The 22,180-nt window shown below is 56.4% G+C and overlaps 4 protein-coding genes across 6 annotated transcripts; 3 read left to right on the top strand and 1 right to left on the bottom strand.

Annotated features, from left to right (window-relative positions):
* The first annotated feature begins 498 nt into the window (after positions 1 to 498).
* On the top strand, positions 499 to 10,653 carry galnt14 (UDP-N-acetyl-alpha-D-galactosamine:polypeptide N-acetylgalactosaminyltransferase 14 (GalNAc-T14)). Its single transcript, XM_077738158.1, has 15 exons — positions 499 to 927; positions 2,076 to 2,245; positions 4,686 to 4,793; positions 6,247 to 6,314; positions 6,416 to 6,481; positions 7,359 to 7,483; positions 8,154 to 8,241; positions 8,310 to 8,394; positions 8,476 to 8,579; positions 8,673 to 8,799; positions 8,937 to 9,029; positions 9,143 to 9,226; positions 9,372 to 9,483; positions 9,555 to 9,683; positions 10,317 to 10,653. Exons 1-15 carry the CDS (start codon positions 775 to 777, stop codon positions 10,473 to 10,475), a joined length of 1,671 nt encoding a protein of 556 aa, XP_077594284.1. The 5' UTR covers positions 499 to 774; the 3' UTR covers positions 10,476 to 10,653.
* Positions 10,654 to 10,819: 166 nt separating this feature from the next.
* On the bottom strand, positions 10,820 to 12,578 carry LOC144211267 (phospholipase A and acyltransferase 2-like). The gene is made up of 4 exons (XM_077738364.1): positions 12,452 to 12,578; positions 11,695 to 11,815; positions 11,298 to 11,596; positions 10,820 to 11,234 (listed from the first exon to the last, which is right to left on the bottom strand). The coding sequence occupies exons 1-4, from the start codon at positions 12,467 to 12,469 to the stop codon at positions 11,121 to 11,123; spliced, it is 552 nt and encodes a 183-aa protein (XP_077594490.1). The 5' UTR covers positions 12,470 to 12,578; the 3' UTR covers positions 10,820 to 11,120.
* A 402-nt stretch (positions 12,579 to 12,980) lies between these two features.
* On the top strand, positions 12,981 to 15,524 carry LOC144211191 (uncharacterized). 2 transcript variants are annotated; one of them, XM_077738216.1, is made up of 9 exons: positions 12,981 to 13,097; positions 13,262 to 13,317; positions 13,536 to 13,719; positions 13,860 to 14,064; positions 14,198 to 14,292; positions 14,387 to 14,524; positions 14,590 to 14,726; positions 14,814 to 15,002; positions 15,160 to 15,524. In XM_077738216.1, exons 2-9 carry the CDS (start codon positions 13,268 to 13,270, stop codon positions 15,314 to 15,316), a joined length of 1,155 nt encoding a protein of 384 aa, XP_077594342.1. In that variant the 5' UTR covers positions 12,981 to 13,097; positions 13,262 to 13,267; the 3' UTR covers positions 15,317 to 15,524. The 2 variants fall into 2 exon arrangements, with proteins under 2 accessions (XP_077594342.1, XP_077594332.1); XM_077738206.1 differs by having other exon boundaries at positions 13,857 to 14,064.
* Positions 15,525 to 15,796: 272 nt separating this feature from the next.
* On the top strand, positions 15,797 to 21,900 carry LOC144211048 (sentrin-specific protease 6-like). Of its 2 annotated transcripts, XM_077738059.1 has the most exons (22): positions 15,799 to 16,490; positions 17,206 to 17,338; positions 17,402 to 17,468; positions 17,536 to 17,624; positions 17,695 to 17,808; positions 17,882 to 17,955; positions 18,173 to 18,228; positions 18,340 to 18,526; positions 18,596 to 18,786; positions 18,856 to 19,032; positions 19,103 to 19,136; positions 19,205 to 19,399; positions 19,536 to 19,729; positions 19,802 to 19,914; positions 19,980 to 20,096; positions 20,175 to 20,309; positions 20,416 to 20,508; positions 20,601 to 20,704; positions 20,786 to 20,993; positions 21,062 to 21,130; positions 21,238 to 21,388; positions 21,479 to 21,900. In XM_077738059.1, the coding sequence occupies exons 1-22, from the start codon at positions 16,460 to 16,462 to the stop codon at positions 21,671 to 21,673; spliced, it is 2,727 nt and encodes a 908-aa protein (XP_077594185.1). In that variant the 5' UTR covers positions 15,799 to 16,459; the 3' UTR covers positions 21,674 to 21,900. The 2 variants fall into 2 exon arrangements, with proteins under 2 accessions (XP_077594177.1, XP_077594185.1); XM_077738051.1 differs by having other exon boundaries at positions 15,797 to 16,490; positions 19,536 to 19,914.
* Positions 21,901 to 22,180: the final 280 nt, after the last annotated feature.

Below are 22,180 nucleotides of genomic sequence, written 5' to 3'. Positions count from 1 at the left end.
GACGGAGCTTCCTTGGCCTCACTAAGGTGGGGAGAATGTTTTCTTTCTTCCCTATAGCGAGCACAAGGGGGCAGCAGAGGCAAATCTCTTGTGCTGGCCTCCATTGAAGCATTTGAAAGCGTGGGATTCGGCCGTTTGGCCCATCGCATGGCTTTCCTCCAATTTGTCTAGTTACTCTAGTTACTACGCCGTCTGCATTTGGACCGGTCCCGATGGATGGGAAGTCTTAACGGTAGCCCAAAAAGGTTCAAGTCCGACAATGGGAGCAAGCAAATTCCAAATGGAAGGAAAAGCAATGTGCAAAGATGTCAGGTGTGATGACGGTGGTAAGTACACGCCCGCTTCAAATAGATGGATGTCAGTGAGTTTGATTTGTGCCAAAAACCTTCCACCAATTGACACGTTTGTTTGTTGTTGTCAAAAGGGGAGTGGCCAAAGTCGAAATGCATGTATTTTTTCTTCTTCTAACGATGCTTTGTTTGCTCGGTATCAGCAGGTGGCGCTCACAAGCAGACGAGCGCCCTTGCGCGAGCACGCCGTTTCCAGCGGCGGGGGGGCGGACGATGCGTGCCCGAGCTCTGCCTGCCTCCCTCCCTCTCTCTCTCCCTCGCTGACTGGCCGGCCGGGCGGCTGGCTCATTTGTCGGGCCGGCGGCTCTCCCCGCCACATCTCTCTCCTCCACAGAATGATTCCGCGCCGGAGGCGACGGCGCCGCCCGGTGACGGGCTCGGCCGGCTCTGCGGGGGGCTCCCGCCGCTCCTCCGGCGGCCGGGAATGAAGTGCGCGTGTCGGCGCGTGGCGGCGGCGGCCACGGCGGCGGCGCTGCTGTGGCTGGGGGCTGTGGTCTACCTGCTGGCGCTGGGCCGGAGGAAGCCGCCCGAGCTCGGGAGAGCGCCCGACGGAGGGACGTCCGCCCGCCGAGACCAGGTGAGACTCGCTGGCGTGCGCGCACCTGCCCGTGTCACCCGCCACACTTTTCCCGCCACTTTGCCGGCACGACACGATGGCTGGCGCTTTTGACACTTGGCAAAACTCCATCCCTCCCCGATCTTGATCACGCTAGACGTCCAAAGTGGCAGAAAAGATGGCTGGAATGTGCCCCCTCCGTTGACCGTGATCTTTATTTCAAGGTGGATTGAGATCAAGGTAGATTCTTCGAATGGCTTGTCCCAGAAATGTCCCATTTCAATCATTTGGACTTTTGACTATGGCCTGTTTCCACTTTGAGCCCCAATCCCAATGCTTCCTTGCCTTGGTGGAATTGGTGTCCCCAACCCGAAGCTAAGAGAAGCTTCACTTTGTCCCTTTGGGAGGGAAAACAAATGTCCAAACGCTTGCGCGTGTGTCAGCATGAGCAGCGTAAATGAGCTTCTTATTCTTGTTGTTGTGACGCTGGCTCGCTCACTGGCCTTCCAGCTGTTCCCAAAGTCAGAGCGAGGAGGTGGCGGCCGAATAGGCAACAACGTCGGCAGCAGTCGGCCGGCCGGCCCAGTCCGGCCCAGCGTGACGTTAATAAGCCCTGACGCGTCCGTTCTCCATTATTTGGCCCGTTTTACCAATGTTCATGTTATCTTCACGTCATCTGCTTTCGGGTTCATTTTTTTTTCTCTTCCAAATTGGAAGAATGGGATGTTCAACGGCCAGAAATGCACCCTAGAATGTAATGTCATGGAAGTTAACAAGAAAGTGATTGTCAACTTAGCCATTTTCTTTACCGCACTGGTATTCCCTCAAACCAAAACGATGTATTGTAACAAAGACACAAAATGGCGCTGGGAGACGGACCTCTGGGAGCAGAAGTTGTTGCGGTTGTCCATTCCCGTCGGCGGCCATCGATTTACGCCCCGCTCACTCGGCAACGTGGGCCGGTAACTAAGATGGAGCGGGCTACGTCCGGGTACACACTGCATTGGGCGGACAGCAATTTTAAAGCCTCCTCCTCCTCGCAAATGGGCCAACGGCGTCTGCGTGGCTGGCTGGCGCTAGCTAGCTAGCCTGGTTGACACGGCTCATTAATTAGCCCAGCTGTTCAATCATTTTCTTGTCCTCACTCCCATTTTTTTTTTTTTGGTCAGATTTCTGAGCCGGAGTGGGACGAGCTGCTGGACGGATTCGACGAGCGCGCCTACCTGAGCGCCCGGCGCTGGCGGCCCGGCGACGACCCCTACGCGCTCTACGCCTTCAACCAGCGCCAGAGCGAGCGCGTCCCCAGCAACCGAGCACTGGGCGACACGCGACACCGCGGGTGAGTGCCTCCTCCTTCTTTTTGCTTTTCAAAAAAAAAAAAAACGGCGTGTTGTGAAATTGCCGGGAGGAAAGGCGCAAATCCTCTCTCTGGCCGAGATAAGCTAGCTAGCGAGCGGGCGGTTGCGGTGGGCAGATAAGGAGCGCGCCGACCTTTGGCCCCCGTCCCCATAGACTTCCGCCGCCGTTAGAGGCGTCCCGGCGGCCCATCCCGATCCGAAAAAATCGGACTTAATGAGGACGCCGGCGTTAAAAAGGCGCACAAATCTGCAGTCGACCCAGCAAAAAAAAGAAAAAAAGTCATTTTCGAGTTAAAAATTCCAGTGGTGAAAAAGAGGGCCTATTTTCCTCCATGTTGTTGTGGCCACGGGAAATGAAGCGTGCCGCCTCCCTCGCGCTCCTTCGTCATTGTCGTGGCGCGCGCCACCTTTCATTTGTCTGCCACGCGGCGCGGCTGATGAGCAGATAACCACGTGAAAACGTCCGCCTCGTCGTGGCTTTTGTTTGTTTCCCCTCGGATGGGCCACTTTCTTTCTTTTTTAATGGAGGGCAAGAGAGGAGCCGCCATTTTGTGCCGTGCTTTTCAGTGCCTTTGGAACCATATTTCTTATTTTACCGCACGTTTGTCAGGATTTATCCAATTGTTTTTTCAAAGAAAAACATAGGTATCTATTCTTGCCCCTTTATAGCCGTGAAATGTCATCACAATTTGAAATATTTGGTCTTATTGGTCATCCCCATTGTTCACAGAAATTTAAGATGACCATTTGATTGAATTGGTCAAATAATGAAAGGCCGACCGACGGCAGCCCGCTCGAAAAGGACAAAAAAAAAGAAAAGAAGAAAAAGCTTGTTTAATTGATGTGCGCCGTTGCCGCTAACAAGACAAACAAAGTCAAGCTAGCTTGTCTAAATGGAAATTTTCAGCGCGACACACTGTAGCCCATGAATAAATAAGCAGCCAAATAAAGCAGAGCCGGCGGCGTGTCAAACCACGTCGGCTGGCCCGGTCTGGCGGGGGTTTCCGATCCGGCCCCGTCTGGCCCCGTCTGGCCCCGTCTGGCCCCGTGGATGCCACTGGCTGGCCGGCCGGGCAAACCTTTGACTTTGAAGTTTAAAAGAGGGGAAAGCCTTCCTGATTGTCTTTTTACACATTTCATCTGGTTTATCGATCCGCTCATTATTTCCCGCTTAAGAAGACGCGGCGGACCTAATCGACGACACGGCCTCTCTAACGAGCTCCCCGAGGCCACCGGACGGAAAACAGAAGCCGTGGATAATTGGGCCGCGCGTGGTTGGAGCGCCGGCCGTAACCGGACGGAGGAAGCCAAAGGGGGAATTCAGACATTTTTTTTTCCCCTTTCCTTTCCCGTTTTGTCGATGCTTCTTCCACCGCGGAGACCATCCGTTTGGGGAGCGCCAACGGCGGCGGTGTCTCGTTAGAGAGTGATGGACTTACTATTTTTATTCTCCGAGGTGCTTGGGATGAAAGTTGCCGCTGCAGCCCGTCACGGCCGCAGGTGGAGCTTTTTTGCCAAATGGATTTGCGCAGTCGCTGGCGGGAAAAGAGCTTTGGTGCCAGTAGGCTAGGTGACCACCGTGTTGGGACAGGACAGTAGAAACAGCCCATCGGGCGCGTTTGCACAGAGTCGTGGCAGAGACAACATTTCACGGCCGGCTCTTGTTTTGGAGAGGAACGAAGCGGCAGGCGCCATCGGTGCGCCGCAGTCGTGGTGCTGGTGCTGGTGGTCGTCATAGCGACGGGCCGCCAAAAGTCCTGCGGGGCAGGCCGTGTTTATTTCTCTTGTTACAAGGTGGATTTATTTCTTGGATTTGTTTTGCGTTTGAGGGATGGATTTGCTTCCAAATTCCAAACCAATGAATTAGCGCCAGGCGTCTTCCCAACGGCTCTACCTTTTCCTCATTTATATGCAAGTAAATATTTAACGAAAAAAAAAAACATCCGTAAAGTCGGCTGATTCCCGTAAGACAATCAACTCCTTCCTGTAGACATTTTTTTTTTTCATTTTTCAGGGTCACTCCCACTTGATTGATTTCTGTCGATTTTTTTTTTGACAATTGTAGCTCACTTCCTGTTGGGATTTTGGATGTGAAAGCCTGCCTGAAAGAAGATGGCTTTGTTTGCAAATATCGGGCCTGCATCTTTTCTTTTCTGGCAGGAGAAGAAAAAATCAATTCAGAGAGACACAGAGAGAGAGAGAGAGAGAAAGGCTGCTTGCCAGCCAGCTTGATTTTTCTGCCTTTTTTTTTTCTTCTCTCCCCCAGCACATTGTTGTATTTTAATGAGCTGGCTGCACATTTATAATTCATGTTCTGCAGCGTGAGCACACGCGTGACACTTTTGGAGGAAGAAGAAGAAGAAGAAGAAGAATGCCTTTGCGCCTTTTTATTCAAGCATTTTATTCTGTGTGCTCCCGCAGGTGCGCGGCTTGGCGCGACCACGACTCCGCCGCCGACCTTCCGCCGGCGTCCATCGTCATCACCTTTCACAACGAGGCGCGCTCCGCCCTGCTTCGCACCGTCAGGAGGTATGCCACGCCCCCTTGTTAAGAACAAACAAAAAGTCTTCCTGTCAACTTTATAATGTTGTCATTTAAAAAGGGAAAAGATGCATGTTAGTATTTCAAAGATGTGCCCAGATAATAGCCACATTTCAGTTTGCCAAGACGAGATTGTTTGTGAACGGACAAGTGGTCGAAATGATGCAAATGGCACATCCCGAGATAAAATAATGAGGAAAGATCCCCCGGAATAAATCTGCGGGAGGCAAGTGGCTGGCTAAAAATAAAAGGCGGCAAAATAGTGGCGCCTCCCGAGCGAGGGAGCGAGTGTGACCCCGCCCTTCCTGAAGCCCCCCCCCCCTGGCCCCCTTCCTCCTTGGCCCTCCCGCAAAACGATGGCAAAGTGGGCGGATGCTAGCGGCCGATCCCGGGGAGACAGATTGTCTTTTAATTGCTTGAAAAGCGCAGACCTTTAAGAAGGCCAGTGGGGGGGGGGGGGGGTTTGAGGGGGTCTGCCGTGCACGAGCCCACCAAATGTCCTGCGCCATGGTGGTGGCGGCGGCGTCACGCTCGCCCACCGGCTCTTCTAATGAGCTGAACTCCAGCCAGGCTGCTGATAGCATCAAAATGAGAGAGAGAGAGAGAGAAAGAGAGAGGGGGGGGAGTAAATGGGGAGTAAATGGGGGAGTAAAAGGGGGGGGTGTGCTTTGGAGAGAGAAAGATGGTGTATAGATTGCCAAGAAGCTTCTTGCTGACTTGCTGAAAATCTTTAACGCGGGCAAAGGGGTGGGGGGGGGGGCTATTTAAAGGCCCCCCCCCCCTTTTTGAGCCAAAGTTACCTGCCAGCGTAGACAAATGTGCATTTCTTTTTCAATGTTTGTCATCCAAAAAAATGAGCAAGTGGCACTTATATGAAGAAGCCTCTGCTGACACAGTGCGCAAGATTGCTTGCTTATCTTTTTTTTATCTGATGGCTGGGATTCATTGGTGCGAAAATAATGCCCCCCCCCCACGCCCCCCAAAGAAAAAGCACCCACAAATCCAAAGGAACGCTTTGACGCCGGCCAAGATCGAGATTTGTCTGGAAAACGTCAGCCAGCGAAAAACGTCGGTTTGGGCTTTGTTGGCCGACCAAAGCGGGGATTGTCAGATCGCGCCTCGATTAAATATCGACGAGAGGGGGCCCCCCCCCGGGGACAAAAGGAAGCCGTGGCTTCGGCACCCCCCCTCCCCGAGCGACCCCCGAGCTTTAAATGGGAACAAGACGAGGAGGCTTTTATCTTTTTCTCTCAGACCACCGTTACTAAAGTGAAAAAATTAAAAGATTAAAAGGATTATTTTTTTAAAAAAAAAGCTTTAAAAGCACTTGCACTTGAGAAAGTTTGGTGAAATTTGCTGAGCTCCACGGGAAATGACGGCAAAGGAAATCTGGCCCGATATTTCTTTTCCAAGGTGTTTTCTTGTTGTTGTTGTTTTTCAGCGTATTGAACCGAACTCCCGTGGGCCTCATCCACCAGATCATTCTGGTGGACGACTTCAGCGACGACGGTGAGCGCCGGCACCCCCGCCGGGAGACGCTGACACGATGGCCACCGAAAGGCCTCGCCCGCCGTCTGACTCTTGACTGGCTCCTATTTGCTTTGTTTCAGAGAGCGACTGTCAGCTGCTCACCAAACTGCCCAAAGTCAAATGCCTCCGCAACAACAAGAGAGAAGGTAGGTCCGATTCAATTGGACAACTCCATTTATACCGGGGAATTTGGGTGTGGCTTGCTGCTATTTTCAGCCTCACTTCCTGTCAGATTTTAGGCGCTATTTTCTTTTTCTTTTTTTTTTGTAGCTGGTTTTCCCGTGGCTTTTCTGCGTCTGGCTTCTCCACGCCGCCAAATCCACTTTCACGCTGGTAAAAATAGAATGGCCATGACGCCAATACCCAAAAGCGACGTGACGGCGTGCCGGATTAAGCGGGCGCAAAAGAGCCGACAACGGCTTAACCTAGCGTCTAGGGAAAAAAAATGCAATTTTTTTTACCCCGGGCAATTGGAATCTATTGAAATCTTGAAAAATATCATTGAAAAAGTCCATAAGCGGCCGTCTGGAAATGAACTTTGTCTGCGGGAGTGTCGCCCCGTGCCGCTGGACAATTGCGGACGATTGCTCCGTTAGACTCGTTTAGCCTTTAGGACCACTTCTCGTCTTTTTAACGGCCGCGGATAGCCAACGAGGGTCCGTGGCCGTGAAGCGGCCGGCCCCGCCAGGCCCCGCCAGGCCCCGCCAGGCCCCGCCGGGCCCCGCATGGCCCCTCATGGCCCCTCATGGCCCCTCCTTTGCCTGGTCTGTGTCGGCGTGGCCGCCCATCCAGAAAATAAAGCCTTATTGAGGATGAAATGGGATTTGAAATTGCCTGCGCCACAATGTCACTGACTTGCGTGTCAGCGAATATTGATCGCAACGTTTAGCTCTGGGGGGGGGGAGTAGGAGGAGGTGGTGAAAGCCAACTTGCCTAACGAGCTCATTTACAGAGATTACGCCTTTTAAAAAAGACCCTTTCTTTTTTTTCTTTTTTTTTTTTTCTACTCTCGGCTTAACACAGGTCTGATCCGCTCCAGAGTGGGCGGAGCGGACGCGGCGGCGGGCGCCCAAGTCCTGGCCTTCCTGGACAGTCACTGCGAGGTCAACAAGGACTGGCTGCCTCCCCTCCTTCGCAGGATCAAACAGGTCAATAAGTCCACTCTAACTAACTATTATGGCCAAGGCTCAAACTAGTTGTATCGGGTGCCGCTTTTCCTACCTCCATCCATGCTAATGCTGCCAGTGCAATCAGTGGATGGCACTCAAAGTGTCCCCTCCACCAAAAAGCGCTCTCTCTCTCTCTCACCCACTGTGATCCAGCCCCAGTAATAACGATTGGAACGTGTTTTTGGCGTCAAAAGAGCAGCCTTTTTGTATTCCCAAAAGAATGGTCCACGCTGAGGCCGGCTAACGGTCCGCGACCGGCCCACCTGCCGGCTGCTGTTATTGCGCTCGCTAATGGTGGCGCTCGCCACGCCAGGCGCCTTTTAAAGCCGCCGCCGCCACTCGCAGCTGGCTTTTATCTGTGGCCGCTTCGGAAAGCAAACGAGCCTCGCCGGGGGAGCTCGTTAAAAGGTTAACGCCGGCGCCCGCGGCTTGACATTGGAAAGGCAGTTGCCGTACTGCAGGGGAAAGAGAGAGAGAGAGAGAGAGAGAAGAAAAAAATCCAAATGAAAGGACGTCGGTGCCTGCTGACTATGCAGTGCCCTGTTTTGGACCAAAAAAAAAAAAAAACTGTATTTCCATTGATTTGTATTATTTGTTGTTGTGCCGTCTCCCGATCACCCCATAACACCCCCCCCCCCCCCTCCCACAGGACCCCACCCGGGTGGTGAGCCCCGTCATCGACATCATCGACATGGACACGTTTGCCTACGTGGCCGCCTCGGCCGACCTGCGAGGAGGTAGCCAGAGTCCGACGGAGCCACGCTCCGGCCCATTTCAAGCCCCTCCACCCCCTCTTTTTTTTTAGGTTTTGACTGGAGTCTTCATTTCAAGTGGGAAGGGCTCTCGCCCCAGGAGAGGGCGAGTCGCACCGATCCCACGCTCCCCATCAAGTAGGACGATGGCAAAAAAAAGAAAAAACAAAGCACAGGGCCCTACGCTGACGTACGTTTGTCCCCGCCCACCCGCGACAGGACGCCCATCGTGGCCGGCGGCCTCTTTGCCGTGGACGCCCGGTGGTTCGAGCGCCTGGGCAAGTACGACACGGCCATGGACATTTGGGGTGGGGAGAACTTTGGTGAGTGTGGAGGAGAAGAAGAAGAAAAAAAGGCTCACTTGCCGCCGCCATGGATTTAAAAAAAAAGCCGTCTTTGTCCCCATCACCTTTTAGAGATCTCCTTCCGAGTGTGGCAGTGCGGCGGCAGCTTGGAGATCGTCCCGTGCAGCCGCGTGGGTCACGTCTTCCGCAAGAAGCACCCCTACGTCTTCCCCGAGGGAAACGCCAACACCTACATTAAGTGCGGAAACGTGTTGAACTTGTGTGAAATGAGTGAATGCGCTTGAGCCAACGGCGGCGGGCGCGGCACGTCGCCCTGGCAACAAAGTAGGACGTCCACCCTTTGACTAAAAGCCTTTGTGTTTGTGTGTGGTGGAGGAACACGCGACGCACGGCCGAGGTTTGGATGGATGACTTCCGCCTCTTCTACTACTCGGCTCGCCCGGCGGCGCGAGGCAAATCCTACGGAGAGTAAGTCTTTCCGACGGAGACTGAGTGGACAGATAAAGGACGGACCTTTAAATGTCAACGTTTATCGGCGGCGGCGGCGGCGGCGGCAATTACATTTTTTTTTTGTCCGACAGCATCGGAGGACGCGTGGCCCTCCGACGTCGCCTCCAGTGCAAACCCTTCAAGTGGTACCTGGAAAACGTCTACCCGCAACTCAAGTGAGTAGCGTTTCCATCTTTTTCTTGGCCGCCGGGCGTCAGCCGTGAATGCGTTGCCGTTCTTTCATACAATTTTTTTGCAACGTGATTGTTCTTTTTCAAAACACGGGAGTTTTCCCTTTATTTTTTTTTCTCTTCCTTTCAGGATCCCAGACGACTCGGACTGGCAGCGGGGGTCCATCCGCCAGAGGCGCAACTGCTTGGAGTCTGGGCCCGTCCCGGCGTTGGCGCCGTGCGCCGAGCTGGCCCGCCCCCAGGTGGGACTGCGTTTGGGGGCCCCCCGCCACCCTCCTGGGTTCCACCCAATCTGTCGTCTGTTCCGCCTCAGGAGTGGAGCTACACGGCAGGGCGTCAGATCCGCCAGCGCCCGGACGGCGACAAGTGCCTGTCGGTGGTGGCCACCTTCCCGGCGTCGCCCGTCCTGCTGCTGCCCTGCGACCTCCGAGACGCCAAGCAGGTACGGAACGACTGGTCGGGGTTTAGATGGGGGGGAGGGGGCGGTATTTCTCACTCTATTCTCTCGTCCACGGCTGGACTCTTTGTCGTTCTTCCGTGGGATCTGGCAGTGATCATAGTCGTCGTCGTCGTCCCTATTTTATTGGCAACCACGGCTTTAGTAGTGATGATGCCACCAAAACAAGTGGAGCGAAGGCTTCCACCGTCTGAGAAAGAAAACAAAATATGAGTTTGGAGGAAAAAAGAGAATTCCCAAGTCCTTCCAAAATGAGCTTTTGATTTAGAAAATGGCTTCTCCTTCACACCTGCTTTCTCTGGCTTACTCACCCTTCACGCATAGGCTCGCTCGCTCACGCACGGACAGTACGTCATTACGAGGACCAGCGGTCACCTGGACCCGGTCCCGGAAGGCCCCGTAGCGGAAAGTCATCCGACGAGTCATAAATCACCCTATTGGGGGGGGGTCACAGAGGAACGGGTGCTAAGGGGGTGGCAGCTAAACGTGGCGAGCGCTTGTGCCTGAAAGCATTTTTTTTTTATTTGAATGACTCTGCCCACCCACCCGTGAAGTGACCTGTTGTTTTTTTCTTTTCTCCATCCTCCTTCCTCCTCCCCACACGTCCTCCGTCCTCAGCGCTGGCAGAAGTCGGGCACCCACCTGGAGCACGTGGCGTCTCGCTTCTGCCTGGACTCGGCCATGGCGCTGGACGGGCCGGACGCCTCTCGCACGCTGCTCATCGGGCCGTGCGAGCCGGGCGCGCCCACGCAGCGTTGGGACCTCCCCTTCTCCTGACTGACGTGGCCCGCCCACGTGGCGTGCGTTCGTGCGTGTGACGTGGCAGAGCCGTCGACTGGACCGTGCGGGATTGGCGCTCGATTGCCAGGAGCTTTTAGCGTTCTCATGGGAAGCTCAGTCTCCAGTGACTTGAGGTGGCCTCTTCCCATCATTTTCCCCTCAATAAAGTTTTATAACAATCAAAGTGACCTTGCTGGATTTTTGACGAGTGTAAAAGGAGCCCGTTGGGAGAATTTCACCTCACCCGAGCGCAAAACCATGACATTTGGAGGGTTCTAACGGCTTCTCAAGTGTGGCGGCTGATGAGCATTTGATTTCAAGCAACCAAATTAAGCAGTGAACCGTTTTCACGCAAACATGCGTCATTTTTGGCTTTTATTTTGCCGGAAATGTCCCCAAAAAAAATAATGAAAAAGAGAAATGAAAAGAATGGCTCCCAGACGAACAGGAAGCAGATCACAAGTGCACACCAAATCCACAGGAAGTGACCAAATGGAAGTGGAAGCCAAGCGCAGGCGTTGAGCCAGCGAGCCTTTCCACGCGATAGACGCAGAGCGGAAGGCCGTCCGCTTTGGAAAAGCAAAAGCGGCCACGGTGTCGGCCCGCCATCTCATCCGGGAAAAGTGCGGATTTGCAACGGGGCTAGGACGCCTCCCCCTCCCGCTCTCCGCCGCCGCCGCCGCCTTTGGCGTCCACGATGGCCCGGAAGACGTCGGTGGCTGACTCGGTCTCCTGGTTTTTGGACCTGGTGGGAATCTGGGAAAGACAGGTGGCGGGTGGGTCACCACGCCACTTTGGCGGCGGGCAGACGGGACGCACCTGGTTGCAGACGGCCTTCCCGTAGCGCACGTAAGTGGCAAAGTGCTCGCAGTTCAACCAGAAGAGGTTGTAGGCCAGCTCCTCGTCCTCCAGGGCGTCGCGCCGCCGCCGCATCTCCCGGGGCGAGGAGGCCGGGAAAGAGTGGCGGTTGTTGCTGATCAGCACGTGGACGCCTTTGGGGACGGTCACCTCGGACAGCGGCACCCGCCGGATGCGCGTCAAGCCCAGCAGCACGTCGCCCACCAGGGGGAACACCGATTGGATGGAGGTGCGGATGTTGTTCATCAAGTGGCCTTCCTCTGACGCAGAGAGTTCCAAAAAAAAGTGCCAAAAGTTCAAAGTGCGTCGCTCCGAGTGGCTGCCATCTCGTTTTCCCTTTTCTCTTTTTCCCACTCACCCGCCACGGCAAAGTGTATCACGTGACCGTCGTCGTCGTACACGCCCCAGTGCGAGTAGCCGATGGGGTAGGAGAACTCGATCAGGTCTCCGAACTTGGCCGACGAGGCGATCTCCTCCAGCTGCGAGCCATATTATTGTCATCAACCAGGCCGTGGACGGAGCCATCCCACCCAACCGGAAAAGCCCGCGGCGACGGCGACGGCGGCGGCGCCTCCGTTTGCCGTCCCGACTGGTTCCACCGCATTGCGAGCCGTGCCCAATTGTCCTCCGTCAGCGTACGGGAATTTCCCCTCGGGCGCAAAATCACGCAGACACTTTGAGTCCATTTGAGAGACTCTGATGGCTCCCCCATCGGGATTGGATAAGAAAGCCGGCCGTGCGGCGAGGACGGGCGCAAAAACTCAACTTGACTCTGAATATCTGAATAGCCCATTGACTTGTTTCTATCCCAATATTTGATTTGTTAAAACCCTAACCCCGGACAGCCTTAACTTTGTCCCGTTGAAACAAAGGGCAGAAGATTCATCTGAAGCCTTTTCCTAAAAGAAGGGGGCCACGGCCAATGACGCCGATAGACGTCTGAGCGGGAGGCCCGTCTCGCTCGCCAGTCTTGCTTAGTTTGGCCTTCCCCGCACCCAGTTACACAGCTATCTGTCATCATCAATTTTCCAAGGTGGAAATCATCACTTGACTGGAAACCATCTTTCCGTTTTAGGTAGAAATCAATATGGTAATATTTTGAGAACGATTCCTACCTGTGCCTCCAAGTCCATCTTGGACTCCCTTACGTGGACGATGACTCGCTTGTGCGTACTGGGCTGTCTGAACGGGGCGTGTTGGATGTCTTGGCTTGCGGGGGCGTGCCCAACGTGGCGTGGCGTGGCGTGGCGAGGCGTGCCGAGCGTACGTGGGAACACGGGATAATGAAAGGTGCACTTCAGGTTAGGACAGTGTGAGTGAGAGACCAATCGGCGGCAAAGAAGACCACACCAGAACATCTCTATTGCTGCTTCTATTTTTCATTTGCTCTATTTCAAGTTGACGCTTAGAGCAAGGAATTCAATGATCTAATTCAATGATCTAAAAATAAAAAATACATTGTTATTATATATATATATATATATATATATATATATATATATATATATATATATATATATATATATATATATATATATATATATATATATATATATATATATATATATATATATATATATATATATATATATATATATATATATATATATATATATATATATATTCTTTTTTTGGCCAGCGGTGGCGGTAGCGAGCTTCAATGGCCTTTAACTCTACACATTTCCGAAGAAGAAGAAAATACGGAAGAAACCCGCGAAGATTGTGAATGATTTGAATTCCCCTTCAAGCAAGTCTTAAAAGGTAAGTGTCTTCTTTCTTCGCTCGATTCCATTCGGTCCCACTTTTTTTCCCCTCTTTTGAACTTCCGACTTTCTTTGCGTTGCCACAACTTGACTTCCGGGCTAACGCACGGTGTTTGTGTTGAGAATGACTTGAGTTTGAGATGTTTGCTCTGTGACGTCCAGGTCGTGATGACCACTGCCCAGCCGCCAGAGAACAGAGAATTGAGCGCCTCCGAAATGTAAGTCACTCGTTTCGTCTCGTCTGCTTTTGTTTCGTTTCGTCTCGTTTTGTTTCGTCTCGTCTGCTCACTCTTTCGTCGCTGTACTCGAGTCAAGATCAACGGCTTGGTGGCTAATTAGGAGGCAGACGCTTTTTCTTTCTTTTTTTGGCTTAATGTTCTAGCTTTTCACTTTCTGGACCGCTGGCAAAAAAGTGATCATTTATTTGTTCCCTCAGGATTGATTCCTGGGCCGAGTCGGCCGCCCTGGAAAGCGAGGAGCCCGGGACGGAGGGGGGCGGTGGCGGTGTTGGCTTCTTTCGCCACTACAAGCAAGATGTGCTGAGCAAAGACGGCGTCGAGCTGTCCTTCGAAGAGGTCCGAGCCAAAGATTTTCTCAACCGACGACAGAAGCGACTGCAGGTGGGTGGACGGACGACGGACACCGAGCGCCGATGGGGCCGATCCAAAAAAACAACAACTCTTATGTCCCCGTTTACCATTTTCATCTCTGCGCCATCTACACGCCGTTTTCTTTCCGCTTTGTCTACTTTTGAAAGCAGCGGCGGGGCCAAGCGGACGCCACGCCTCTTCTGCCCGCTTGGGATTCCTCCTCCACCGCCGAGGAGTTCGGCCCCGAGCTCGGACGCCGTGCCCTCCTCCCGGCCGACGGGGAGCCACGGCCGTGGGCGCGTGGCCACCCCCCTCCCTGCCTGGACTCGGAAGCGCCCCTGCCGGACGTGCGGGAGCACCACGTGGTGTGTCTGGGTGCGTTGGCGTGGCCCGTGGTCCCGTGTGCGCCGCCGAGCGGGTCGCTCGTCTCCGTCGGCAATAATAATTGTCCAAGCGTGGGCAAAGTGGTCCTTCCCGGTGACTTCTGTCCTTATATTTTTGGGTGCAGGTGGCAAGCGCTACCAGACGTCACGGCACCTCCTGGAGGAGAGTGGCGTGCTGGCTTATGAAGGCTCGCAAGGCCAATGCTCTGTCATCATCAAGGTAAGCCTTCCGATGCATGACCCGCCCCCCACCGCCCACCCTTCCGATGTCCCAAATGACCCCGGGCAAGTCCCTCCCAACCCCGTCTTTCTAGCTCTCGCAGGACTTTGACACGTTGCCACGTCTGATGGAAAAGTGGCCGTCCGGCCCCGACTCGCCGCTGCTCCGGCGTTTTCGTTTTTGTGACGGCTGCGTCACCGTCTACGAGGCCCCCCCCTCCAGCATCTTCTCCGTCGGTGACCCGTCGTCGGGACGCGCCCGTCGGACGGCGGCGGGGTGACCGGGGTGTTCCCGCAGGTGTTTTCGGAGCGCGTGGCCCGCGAGGACTGGTCGGCGGAATTGGCGCTTTCCCTGCTCTGGCTGATGGCGGCCATGCGCGCTGGAGGTGCCGCGCCCGCCGACGTGCGGCTGGACGTCCTCGTCTCTTGTCACGCGTGAGTCCCGTTTCAGGCGACGATGATGACGACAATGATGATGACGACGACGACGATGACCCCTCACGTGACTCCTTTTTATCTCAGCGCGCAACCCGGCTCCGATTGTCTGTTTCCTCTGGAATGGTGTGCCGCGGACACACGGGAGGATGAGGAACGGGTGGACTCCCCGGACGTGAGCCAAGCTCAGCATCTCCTGCTTAACGAGTGCAACGTGGCCATCTTGGAAAGCGACGGGCGCCAGACGGGAAGTCATTCCGGGAAAATGCCAGCGAGGTAACGAACCGCCGGGTCGGCCACGATGGCCACCTTTCTGAAAAAATGTGTGTCTGACCAGGGCCAGTATGAGCATTTTGCAAGGTTTTACTAACCCAGTGTACAGCGTCACTGTGAACCGGTACGACTGTTTTTGTGTGTTTTTTTGTGGTCGCAGAGCCTCGAGCGGCTGCCCGTCGTGGGGCGACGCCGTCCGCTCGCTGCTCAAACTGGACTCCTGGACATCGGGGCAGCGGGAATTGTTGGCCGACCGCTGCGGCCAATTGGCTCGGACCGTTGCGTCGGATGGACGCCGTTGCCTCGGAAGTTTTTAGAGCTGGGAGAGCCGTGGCGTTGTCCCTGGCGTACAATGGGCAAGCGCTTATGGTTGCTCACGTGGCCTTTCTCCACCACCCGTGCCCTGCCGTGCCTCAGGGTGAGGCTTCTTTCCGAGACTGTTATGCTGTCTGCATTTCTTCTATCTCTCTTTGACTTATTTGACGAGCTTAGCATCAATAAAAAAAACAATCTAATTCAATCAAATCAACCCGCCTCATAGCTTTTTGTTGACTAATGAAAAATGTACAGAAAGAAACTACTGGAATTGGAAGCATTTAACGGTCTGGCACCCTGACCACACCCCTAATCGCTGGTCTTCATTAGTTCTTTGAGCCAATGATACGGCGGAGCCTGAGAGACCCCTAGAGGCTGGATTTGGCATCTTGTTGTTAATGGCCATGGTGTTTGCTTATACGTACGTATTGTTCATTCGACGTCACTATGGATGACGTCGGAAGGATTTCTTTGAAGAACAACTCCGGAAGTATTCCATGTGTGTATGTAGTGACGCCTGTCACTCAATTGCAAATGTTCCAATCGGCGCCGTGAAGCTCAGTGAGCAATTTCAAAAAAAGGCCGGCTGATGTTTTGTCCAACAGGCTTGAAAAATATGAATTGGCGAATATGTTCTTTCAGCGGGTGTACCCTGGAGGGGTCGCCACCCGCGAGTCAACGGCAAGGGAAAGACAAACGGACTGGTCGCCAGTCCGTGCGTGTCAGATCCAATGAAGACAAAGTCAGGCGTCGCTTTATTTATCTATCGACGGATTTATTTATGTATCTATTGTGTAGCCGACCGTTTTGCTGCGGATCTTTTTTATTCATTCATTTGCACGATTTCTATTGGATGTTCACAGTCAAGCTAACCGTCTAACAACAGTCAAGCACGACCAACGTCAAGTTTACCTTGGTCTTTTTTAAGCCAAGGCAGGAAGTAGACTAGTTGGTCCACCTGTTAAAGTCAAGGGAGCTGCCTCTTGTTGTGAAAGTCAAGCGCCCGTTTCCGGCGACGCCAGCATTTGCAGCGGCAACATTTTAGATCACGCCAGACGGAGCCTCCTCGGAGGAGGAGGAAGAGGAGGCGAAGGAGGAAAAGAAACGCCAGTTAATCGCAACAAGAAAAAGACGATGGACTGAAGATGGCCAACAACTCCGGCCATTTGTTGCACGGTAAGGCCGAGCGGGACACGCCGCCTTTTCACCTTTTGCCACCTTTGTCAAAGGGACCGACCGACGCTTTGGGTGAGTGGGCTAGCCAAACCTGGTGGGCTAGCAAAAGGCGGCCACGTTAGCCTGGCCGGCCCGGAAAAGAACACCTAACGCGCTAGCCTGGCTCCCGGTCATTGGAGAACAATGCGGGGCTAGCAAGTGGAAGGAAGATAGCCGGCCGGCCGGCTCTTACTTGGAGCTTTTTTTGTGTGTGTGTTGCTCCCCCCCTCCTCCCACCCCCGACTACCGACCACCGACCCCCTCTCGCCCGTGTAGTGGCGCTCTTGTCTCGGCAGATGATTACTAGTGATGGTACATCTCCAAGTGGAGTGGGCTGCATCAGTAAAGGGAGTCGAATTAGCTCCACACACCAGCTAGCTAGATAGATAGCTAGCTGGTTCTCTACCTTAGCAACACACGCCAGATAAACAGCAAATTCAACTTCCTGTCGCCTTTCATTACAGGTTCACACTGTAAACGTTGATCATTTTATAGAGCGAGAGGGCAAGGGGTCACGAATGTCTTGACTGGGACTGCTTTTTGGGGGTCGACGCTAGTCATTGAGTGCACCCACCCCAGCCTTCCTTCCCGACCCCATTTGATGTCCACGCGTCCTGAAACACGCAGGTGTTTGCGTCCACTGACTTTTTTGGCTTTGTTTGTTCCCAACGTGAAGCTCTGGAGAGATCGGAGGCCCGTCCGGACGGCGGCTACAAACACAAGTGGAGTTTCCTCCCGGGTGCCGGCCCAGAAGATGATGATGAAGAGGAGGAGGAGGAGCGGGAGGAGCGGGAGCAGCGGGAGCCACGGTAAGCGCGGCCGCCCCTTTCTCCACGCTTTTCCCAACGTCCTGAGCGTGCCTCCATCCTCAGCTCCGGCGCCGTGACGTCGTCGCCGGGGACGGAGCTGCCGCTCTGCGAGTCGTCGCGCGGACACTGGGTAATTGGTCGGCCGAGCTCATTAAAGGCGCGGGGACGGCCCACGGAATCTGACCTTGCGCCCGCAGTCTCCTCCAACCAGGCCCTCGCCCCCCGCCGACACCCTGAGGACGTACGAAAAGCGCTCTCTCAGTCTGGCCGGGCACAAAAAGCTCAGGTGCGCCACCGTTGGACCACTCGGGGGGCCGTGCGAAGGTTCCTTTGTAAGGACCGATGCTCTCCCGCAGCTTAAACTGGGGGGCCGGCGGCTCGGCGCTCGGCCCTTCGCAAGGCTTGGTTCTGCGGGGTCGCCATTTTCAGCACGCGCAGATGACCCCCGGCACGGCGAAGGCCGTCCATAGGTGAGCGAGCGACCCGAGGCCACAAAATGGAATCCCGTGCCCACGCTCTGTCCTCCCTCGCCGGGCTCGGCAGGCACGACTCGGGAGGCGGCGTGGGAGAGGCGGCCCGAGTGGACGACATTGTGCTCACCCGTCCCGACGTGCCAGGTCGGTTGCTCGCTTGACTTCTTCCATACGTGCGCTAGATTTAGCCCAAGTCTGGTGACGCCATTTACGGCGGTGGCGCTGTGGGACGTCATTTCCCTCTGGCCCTTCCCGCTGGCGTGGCTTTTGTCGGGAATCGCGCCCACGTAAAACTAAGAGCGCTCCCGCGGTGGCGACCCACGGAGCAGTCGCGACTAAGAGTGCTTCTCCCCCCCTACAGGCGACGGTGGCGACGACATCAAGCGCCTGGTCCTGCAGAAAAGGAAATTGTCGGAGGTGAGGGAGCTTCCGAGCGGGTGCCTCGGCGCCGTCGGGGGCCGGGGGGGGAGCCGCCGCTCTTGTTTTTGGCCGCCGCTCACTGGACCCCCGCAAATCTTCTTTTTTCAGATGGCCGCCATCTCCGAGAAGCCTTGCACCAAGTGCAGAAAGGCGTGCCAGGCGTGTCCGTCGCCCCGCGCGCCCCTCCGAGCCCAGTCGGTCCAGGCGCCGGCCGGGGCGTCCTGCCGCTGCCCGGGCGGCGCCCGCCAGCCACCCGGGGGCCGGCGGAAGACGGCGTCCCGCCCGGATCGCCCCAGTGAGTCCTCGGCCGGCGCCGACGGAGAGAAGGCGGTCACCGGCGGGCTGTTTTTGCCTCCCTCCCCAGTCGTCTTGTCCAGCGACGACGAAGCCGAGGACGGGGCCCCCGGGCCGGCCGACGGCGTCTCCCCCCGACCCGCCGACTCGGCGCACTCGTCGCCGGCGCCCTGCGAAAGCGGAGGCGAAGTGAGCGACGCCTACTTCGAGGACCTGGACGTGCAGATGGTCATCCCGCGGCCCGGCCTAGCTCGGGGCCAGGTAGGTGTCTTTCTTTTTTGCGAGAAAGGCGAGGGCTCCGGGGCCGCTCAATGTCCGTTTCAACCCCAGCCCGGCGGCGGCGGCCGCGGCGACCGCGAGGAGGCATCTTTCCCGCTCCCGCCGGAGGTGGCGACGCCCCAGAAGAGGCCTTTTAAAGAGGACTCGGCCAAGTGCAGCAGCATCGTCCTGCGCTGCCGGAGCATCCGCGTGGGAACCTTGCGGCGGACGGTGACCGAGCCGGTGGTGGTGAGTTTGTGGCTACGCCATTCTCTCCTTTCACCTCACCACACCTCACCACAACTATGTCCGCCGGCAGTTTTCGGTGGAGCACATCCAGCTGGAAATGGAAGGTGAGTCCCCTCCTCCCTCTGTCCGTTAAGTCCCCGACGCTGACGGGACGTCCTGGGGCGGGCGGCAGGGCCGGAGCCCAAAACGTCGGAGAGGGTGCTCCTGCGGGCCTCGGAGCTGGTGGGCTGCGAGTGGTGCAGCGTCCGCAAGCTTCCCGTCATGTTCTTCCAGACCACGCCGGGCGAGTGCGTCCGGCTGCGCTCGCAGCTCAACATGGCGGCCACGGCGGACGCCGGCGGCCACTGGTACGACTGCCAGGGCCAGCGTGAGTATCGTCGGGCCGGCGCGGCCGGCGCCGCGGGTCTCCCGCCGTTTGGCGGCGCCGCGGGTCTCCCGCCGTTTGGCTTTCGCCGTTTGGCTCCCGCCTTCGTCGACCCACGCCCGCTCTTTCGCTGCCTCAGAGACGGACGAGAAGTACGTGGTGCTGATCTTCGCCGACGGCCTGGACGTGAAGGAGCAGACGATCCTGGAGGACATCTTGTCCGACATCGGACGCAACAACCGCCTGGATGACTTTCCCTCCAAGTTGCCCTTCGACGAGGCCAACGTCCGGCTGGTCAACTTCAACAAGGCCGCCAAGCTCAAGCGAGACAAGGTGGGAAAGGCGGCGCCCGAGCGGGACCCGACGGAGGACGCCGTTTGTACCGCTTGCTTTTGTGTGCCAAAGGGCGTGGCCGCCCCGCGGCTGCCCGTCACCCGCAGCTTCAATGGCACCTTTTTGGAGCGGGAGAACCCGGAAGTGGCCGACCTGCAGCCCACCTTCTCGGGCCCGGTGGTCAGGTGAGTGCGAGGGCGAGTGGGGCGCCTCCCTCGGGGCCTGACGGCCACGCTCTGTTTTTCCCCAGGCTGATGGTGTACCCCCCTCCCCCGGCCAAGGGGGGCATCTCGGTCACCAACGAAGATCTCCACTGCCTCAACGAGGGAGAATTCCTCAACGACGTCATCATCGATTTCTATTTAAAGTGAGCCGGAAGAACGGCGCCCCCATATCCCCCCCCCCCATCGTGCTCGCCCTGACCAAAAGTCCTCTGGGTGTGCAGGTATTTAGTTTTGGAGAAACTGAAGAAAGAAGATTCCCAAAGGATCCACGTCTTCAGCTCCTTTTTCTACCGGCGCCTCACCCAAAGAGAGAAGAGCGGCGGTGGCGCCGCCCCCGAAAGGACCGGCAACATTCCGTCAGTGTCACCCACCGCCGCCACCGCCGCTTGCCGGGCCAGAGAGAGAGAGAGGTTTTTGTCAGCCCCCAAACAACCCTGAGCCCCCCCCCCCCGCTCTCCGCAGGATCCCCAAACGCAAGCACAACAGGGTCAAGACGTGGACGCGCCACGTGGACCTCTTTGACAAAGACTTTGTCTTTGTTCCCATCAACGAGTCGTGAGTCGCCGGCGGGTCGTGGGGCTCGGAATTGTGGGAGTGGCTCTGAGGTCCACCCCGCCACCTCTGCCTTTTTTTTTTTTCCTCCGCAGGGCGCACTGGTACCTGGCGGTCATCTGCTTCCCGGGCGCCCAGCTCCCTCCGGAAGAGCTCCGCGACTGGCCGCCGTCCCCCGTCGAGCGGTCTCCGCGCCTCGGTCGGTCGGCCGCCGTCAAACGGAATCGGGAGCCCCGACGTTCACCGTACGAGTGTGACCGAATGACCGTTTGTCTCCTAGGCGATTTGCACAGAATCAGCCTGGCTTACTCGGACGAGGACGCCGCCACTTTGGACGAGCGGGGCTCCGACCAGGTACCGGCGGTGGACCGGGCTCCCCCCGGCGACCTCGCGTTGACCTCGCCGGACCGGTACAGCGACGACGGCGCCTTGCCGGCCGAGGACGCCTCCGACTCGGGCCGGCCCTCCGACGTGGACCCGGGCAAACGGTAAGGCGGTCGGGGAGGTGGAGCGCGGCGGCGGCGGCGGCTCTGAGCGCGTGTGTGTGGTCCTTCAGGTCGTGCATCCTCATTATGGACTCCCTGCGTGGTCCCACCAGGTCAACGGTGGTCAAGACCTTGAGAGAGTAAGTTGGTTGGCGTGCGTGCGTGCGGGCGTGCGCTTCCCCAAACCCCCCCGTGGCTTTTCCCCCAGTCTCCCCGGCCGGGGTTTGAAATCTCCAAATGTTTTCAGATACTTGGAAGTGGAGTGGGAAGTGCGCAAAGGCGGCGCGCGCAGCTTTGACAAAAATGTCATCAAGGGCTCCAGTCCCCGCGTGCCGCAGCAGGACAACTTCAGCGACTGCGGCATTTACGTTTTGCAGTACGTGGAGAGTTTCTTTGAGGTGAGGCCGAGGTCAGGCCGGCCAACCGCGCCCGGCTTTTCTTTTCCGTGGCTTCCAGGGATTTCTCTCTCTCTCTCTCTCTCCGCCCAGAACCCCATCGGCAGCTTCCGGCCACCCCTCAACCTGTACGAGTGGTTCCCCCAGCAGAGGGTGAAGAGCAAACGTCAGGAGATCGCCAGCCTGATCCTGCGCCTCGGAGCGCAGCAGGAAGCCCGCCACAAGCGGGAGGAGCCGGAGCGCCGGGAGACGTTGTCGTCGTCATCGCCGCCACCGCCCGCCCGCTGAACGACGGGCGTGGGGGGGCCGTCGCCGGACGCCGCCACCCCCGCGGACTTTGCGCGTCCGAAAGACGCAGCCCGTGCGGAGGAGCCGGGAGAGGGCCACGTCGGCCGGGCCGGCCGGCCGGCCGAACGCTCTGCTTTTCAGATGGCCGGGGGTCCAGAAACGACTAGAAAAATATTGCTGCCGTCCAATGTACAAATGTCCCTTATTTGAAATAAAGAGTGATCGAGCAAAAAGTGGTCGGCCTTTGATTTCCCGCTACGCGCCCGACCGACTTGGCCAGCGTGAACCAAAACAGAAGCGGGCGGTGGCTTTTGGATGAACTGTGTGGAAGTTGAATTCCCCGAAGCCCCCCACCCCCAGACCGGCTGGCTACAGAAGGCTGTTTGCGACTAGACATGGAATATACTTGGGAAGAGGTGGGTGAGTTGGTTGGAGATTTTTTTTTCTATAGACAGCGCCTTCCAGTGGCCGAGAAGCAAAAGGCGGCTTGCTCCCGGCCCGTGACGT

The sequence above is a fragment of the Stigmatopora nigra genome, chromosome 2, assembly GCF_051989575.1.
Source record: "Stigmatopora nigra isolate UIUO_SnigA chromosome 2, RoL_Snig_1.1, whole genome shotgun sequence".
In the NCBI taxonomy this organism is placed as follows: Eukaryota; Metazoa; Chordata; class Actinopteri; order Syngnathiformes; family Syngnathidae; genus Stigmatopora; species Stigmatopora nigra.
The sequence above is the reverse complement of the archived record's forward strand: the minus strand, read 5'-3'. Positions and strand labels throughout refer to the sequence as shown.